Source organism: Cynocephalus volans, chromosome 1, assembly GCF_027409185.1.
Source record: "Cynocephalus volans isolate mCynVol1 chromosome 1, mCynVol1.pri, whole genome shotgun sequence".
In the NCBI taxonomy this organism is placed as follows: Eukaryota; Metazoa; Chordata; class Mammalia; order Dermoptera; family Cynocephalidae; genus Cynocephalus; species Cynocephalus volans.
In genome coordinates this window covers 45,496,833-45,502,843 of record NC_084460.1, presented here as the reverse complement: position 1 = coordinate 45,502,843, position 6,011 = coordinate 45,496,833, and the positions used below count along the sequence as shown (strand labels likewise).

Below are 6,011 nucleotides of genomic sequence, written 5' to 3'. Positions count from 1 at the left end.
ACCTTTGCTCTTACACATAGCGAACCTTGCTCAGGAGTTTTGTTGTACTTAAAGAGTCGACTGTTTCAACTCACCTGAACTTCTATTAAATTCCAGTTCATTCAAGGCCACCCTCATCTGGAAGCATTGGGTAAAAATACTGCTAATTAAAAATTATGCCCAGGATATTTTTCATCAATATCGTCCTTCTCTGCCGCTTTTTTAACCAAGGTGCCACCAAGGAGGGAAATATTATGTTAGGACTTTTTTCTTTCCTTACCTTCAGCAAACTGTCCAAAAATGTCATTGAGAGGCAGAAACAAAACACCTAGATAATTCACAATTTATTGTTTTTTAAAATCCTGAATAATGGAACTAATATTAGAAACCACGGTTAGAGTGTGGTGCTGATAACACCAAGGTCAAGGGTTCAGATCCCCATACTGGACAGCTGCCAACAAAGAAAAAAAAAAAAACCCAGAGTCACTGTCAATATACATAGGACAAACTCTCTCTCTCTCTCTCTCTCTCTCTCTCTCTCTCTCTCTCTCTCTCTCTCTCATATATATATATATATATATATATATATATATATATATATATGTACCTTATTTATATGTATCTCCCCAGATAGATTGACAGACATAGATACATATCTTATTTATCACCCAAATTCTGGGCAGGTTGAATCAGCTTTTCTGTCACATACTGAGTGCTTGAGAAATTATAGTTCCTCAAAGGTATGAATTAACCCTTTTTATCATTTTGTTTGTGAAATACTTTCCCACTCCCATACTGTAATAGTTTTCCTAATATTCCAAACTGACTCCAAAATTACCCTAAAACTTAATGCAGATGCATAATTTTACTGTTACCTGGACAGTGTTACCTTATCTTAAATAAAGAACTCTGAGAAGACAAAAGCAAAGAAATCTTTTAAAAGCAAAGAAACCTTCTGAGTAAAGGATACTGGGCAATGTGCCTGACCTCAGGTATGTGGGGACCCTCTGAAGGGGCCCTTTGCGCTGGGGGAGGGAGCAGCTAACTAAAAATAAACAGACTTGGAGAAAGGAACCCTTCTCTCCCAGGGAACACTCAGGAGACTTAATGTCCTTTTTGACACCACTTTCTACTCCCCACCCCCACCTTGGCAACCCTTCTGTTCATCAGTTGTGACTCCTTAAGACTCCATTTCTTACTTTCCTTGACTTCTTGAGGCTCAGTATGAGCTGGACATTTCCTATGTAATACATCAGCGTCAGACAGGGCTTCCAGGGATTTCACTTGTATTCGTCCTCTAGAGAGAAGTCTGCATACCAAATATATCGGAGTACATTTCTATTTTATCTGGAATAGGAGCTCTTTCTATTCCATAATTATCAGGGTGTAGATTGTTTTCAACAATGAAAACATGTAAAACAACTACAAAATTTGGCTGAGAGTTAGTATAGCATAGTGCTTAGGGCGTGGGCATCTGGATTTAAATTGCAAATAACATAGATAGTGCTCAATAATTGTCAGCTATTACTTTACTTAGAAAAAAATCAAACTCCTACTGTGGTCTACAACCTACATGACGTGTTTCCTACCTCTCAAACCTCACCCTATCCCACTCTCCCCAATTGTTTGCAACCCAACTTGCCTCTGCAGTTTTTGAACATTCCACGTTTATTTGCCTCAGGGTCTTTACACTTGTTTTTCTCCCAGTATAGCATTGCTCTCTCAGATCTCTCATAACTGGCTCCTTCTCACCATTCAGGTTTTGGGTTTAATGTCCTTTCCAAAGAGGCCTCCCCTAATTAACCTATCCAAAATAGATCTTCCTACCCCACTGTATTAATCCATTTTGTATTGCTATAACAGAAATACCTGAGACTGGGTAATTTATAAAGAACAGAGGTTTATTTGGCTTACAATTCTGGGACAGCTGCATCTGGCATGGGCCTCAGGCTGCTTCTACTCATGGCAGAAAGTGGCAGGCAGCCGGCGGGTACAGGCAGGTAACAAGGTGAGAGGAAGCAAGAGAGAGAGAGAGAGAGAGAGAGAGAGGAGGTGCCAGGGTCCTTTAAACAATCAGCTCTCACAGGAACTACCCCTCCTCCCCTGGGGAGAGCATTAATCTTTGCCTCAGAGTCTTTACACTTGTTTTTCTCCCAGTATAGCATTGCTCTCTCAGATCTTTCATAACTGGCTCCTTCTCACCATTCAGGTTTTGGGTTTAATGTCATTTCCAAAGAGGCTTCTCCTAATTAACCTATCCAAAATAGATCCTCCTACCCCACCCTAATATATGTTTCATTTCTTTTATGGCACTTATCCCTACTTACTTGATGATATATCCTCCTCCCTCACCCCACTTAAATATAAATTCCATGACACCAGGAAATCTCTTCTTCATTTTTATTCTAGAGCTTAGTTAATAACTAGTACACTGAAGGCATGTGGTGCTTGTTAAGTGAAAAGAAAAAAAAAAAGGATCAAGTTCAAATGCCAACTAAATGTAAAAACCTAGCCACAATCCTCAGAGAAAACAGAATTTCAAATGCTAAAAGGGTTCTGGGTTGTATAGTGGGTATCTCTCATATTCTTAACAGCACATTTTTTGAAAAACCTTTCACTATGTTGGGAAATCTCACATCATGAGTTCTGCCTCCCTATTGCAGACATCAGAACTCAAATTTTCAGCCTCTCTTGCAGCTAGGATGTAGGCACATGACTAGGCTCTGCCTACCAGACACCTTCATAAGACTGATTCAGAAAAGAATAATGTAAAGCGACTCTGCTTCTTGCCACGTGGGGTCTGGCTCAAGTGTTGGGCTTTCCAAAAGAGCAGAGGACCAAGTCAAGTGAGATTGGTGAGGCTGTGGTGGCAGTTTCCTCTAGTCCTTGATGGGGCAACACAGCATAGACAGTGCTCTCATGAGGCCAGATCTATGCACTATTTGGGGCATAAATCCTTCAGGTATTGCCTTCAATCTGTCCCCAAAATTCTCAAAAGCACTTCCTATCATTTTAGTAAATCATTTTCCCACTTACAGTCAGCTTCTGTGCCTGGCCTCAGTGACAACCAGGTTGGCAGGAACTACCATACTGCCTAACTTTAGGACATCAGTCTTTATGAAAAAGTTCCTATGTCTATATACTTGTTTCCTGATAGGAATCAGAATCAGTTTTCCCTGCAGTAAATAGGTGAAAGATACAGGCCAGCCATCATTGTTTTCTACTCCACCCCTCAGTCATTTATTTCCATAACTCCTTGGGAGAAGCAGTCTTAAGAGACCTGCTACATCTTCATCACAGAAAAGGGCACTCCATACTTTTATCTGTTGAAAGAATGAGTTAAAATGTTTCACAGTTAAAAAGTGATGACTATACTAATTTTGAATCTGATTGTTAAACAATACCACCTTTTTTTATAATAAAAGAAGATTCTATACCAGAGGTTGCCTACTGGTGAGTAAATCGGGCCTGCAGAGGGTTTTGTCTAGCCCACAATGATTTTAAACTTTTAATTTGTCACTAGAGATACAAAGACTTCATTTACATCTGTGATTCCTGCTTCTCTTAAAAAATAAAAATCTGATATTATGGGCCTGAAAAGCAGAGGCCTCCTTCTGAGAGGCCATGTGCTCTTCAACCGGCACTCACAGACCAAACTCGTACTTTTAATTTTGTTGTATATATTAGAAACTGGGCAGATTACCAGCCATTTCATGAAAATATTGTTTAGTAAGTAAGGAAACATTTAAAAACCCCACATTTTACATAGCTATAAAATGCTGGAATAAAATAGATTAAATCAAAATAGAAAACACAAATTAAAGGGGGAATGCTGAAAGGTTGGGACTTAAGACTTGAAGATTCCAAGGTAAGCTGAACCATAGTAATACAGTTTAGAAAATGTTATATGTGTACAACATAAGGTGGACCCTGAAGCTAACTCTGAGAAAATATTAGCAATTTATAAGGAAAACAGACTACAAAGGTCGTTTCCTTTATTTTGCTACACTTTAAAGATCTCACTTTGATATTAAATCAAAATGCTTAATGACCACTTCCCAGATAATTAAAATATTCACATATTACTCATTTTGTAGAATAATATTCTATTATTTGAAGTAGAAATAAGACCAAAACAATGTCTTACTAAGCAATAAACTGACCCCCCATATTATCTGTGATCAACTCGGTAAGACTAAATTTACTACATTTTAATTCCAGGTATAAAATGGACGATTTAGAGAGCTTTTGGATTGGGGAAGGTGGGAAAAAAGCAGGTCAGGTAAACGATCTTCAGTTTAAAATACAAAATCCTATCACGTTACACCTCATGTTCAAGACACCCTCCAAGTGCTGAAAACACAAGAAACAGTATTAACAATCTGTTTTGTTCTCAGAAATAGTATTATCAATCAATCTATTAATAAGTCACCCATTACAATAAAAAAGATCCATATAAAGAAGAGTTTACATATTCAGATATTGTAGAATCACAGGTTCTTCTTTATATTACTGAAATGCATGCAAATAAACATATCTTTGAGATATTAGGGCAACCCACACCTTTCTCTTCAGATTATACCAGCATCTCAGTACTGAGGAAATGTTTCATCGATTTTAGCAGCCCAGGCCATAAGGCCCCCCACAACATCCCGAACTGTGAAAGAGTCTAACACTTGAGCTGCTGTTAAGGATTGTAGGATCTTCACAGCTTTCTGGGAGTCATTTCCCAGTTTGCAAATAACATAAATGGAGAACGCGGCCCCTTCCTGTGTGTCCTGTTTCTCTTCCTGGATTGCGTCTCCTAGGAGTTTCAGGCTCTCCTCATCCCTCTGTTCCAAATATTTCAAAGGGATATGTAGAGAATGAGGCAAACGACAGATGTCTACTTCCACTTGAGGCCTGACGTCCAGCAACAGGTGGGGTGCCCTAGAATCCAGAAGTCGCTTATAGTCGGTAACAGAAATCCGCTCCTCTGGACTCAGTAGCTGCAAGGAGCGGCACTTATCAGTGGCTGAGGAGCCACAAAAGGCTTCATAGTCCTGCATGTCAGTCACAGTGGGCCGCTCCCCGCAAGCTGCACAGTCGGACCTTCGGCTCCGCAGCTGAATACAGCGGAAATGTCCTTTGAGGGCATCAAAAAGCAACAGGCTGCCACTGTAAGAGGGGCCAAGACCTGCAGCGATCTTCAGCACCTCCAGCGCCTGCAGGCAGCCTAGGACCCCAGTTACGACACCCAGCACCCCGCCATCAGCGCAGTTGGTCACCGTCTCCGCTGGGGGTGGTTGGGGGAATACACAGCGATAGCAAGGCCCGCCGTCATAGTGGTAGACTGTGAGTTGGCCTTCGAAGCGCAGAGCGCTGGCCGACACGAGAGGCCGACCGGCCAGCACACATGCATCATTAACCAGGTAGCGAGTGGGCACGTTGTCAGAGCAGTCGGCCACCACGTCATAACGGCGGACCAGGTCCAGAGCAGTGGCTGGCGTAAGGGCCTGAGCGTAGGGCACGCACTCCACCGCCGAATTGAGACGACGCAGTGAGGCAGCGGCCGAAAAGGCCTTGGCCTGGCCAGCCAGTGCCTCGCCATGCAGCACTTGGCGAGCCAGGTTGCTCATCTCTACCACGTCGTAGTCCACAAGGCCAAGGCGGCCCACGCCGGCCGCTGCCAGGTACTGTGCCAGTGGGCAGCCCAGCCCACCGCAGCCCACGACTAGCACGGACGCGGTCGCCAGGCGCAGCTGTCCATGCACGCCCAGCTCAGGCAGTACTAACTGCCTGCTATAGCGTAGAATCTCGTCTCGGGAAAGAGCGACCTTCGGTGGCAGCGGTGACACCGAAACCAGACGTTCTGGCTCTGGTTCCTGCTCCGCCAAGAGAGCCGTCGCCAGCCTCTGCTTCAGAGAACTCAGCTCCTCCTCGCGCTGGGCAACTTCGGCCTGTAGGGCGAGCACCTCCACCCTGGCAGCCATGACGACCTCTTCCGGAAGTTGTAGTGAAAGGCATTTCCGTTTCCGGCTTGCTGTCTCCTA

The 6,011-nt window shown here is 43.0% G+C and overlaps 1 protein-coding gene across 1 annotated transcript; it reads right to left on the bottom strand.

Moving 5' to 3' along the window:
- Positions 1-4,131: 4,131 nt before the first annotated feature.
- Positions 4,132-5,958, bottom strand: MOCS3 (molybdenum cofactor synthesis 3). The gene has a single exon (XM_063111879.1). It carries the CDS (start codon positions 5,949-5,951, stop codon positions 4,569-4,571), a length of 1,383 nt encoding a protein of 460 aa, XP_062967949.1. The 5' UTR covers positions 5,952-5,958; the 3' UTR covers positions 4,132-4,568.
- Positions 5,959-6,011: the final 53 nt, after the last annotated feature.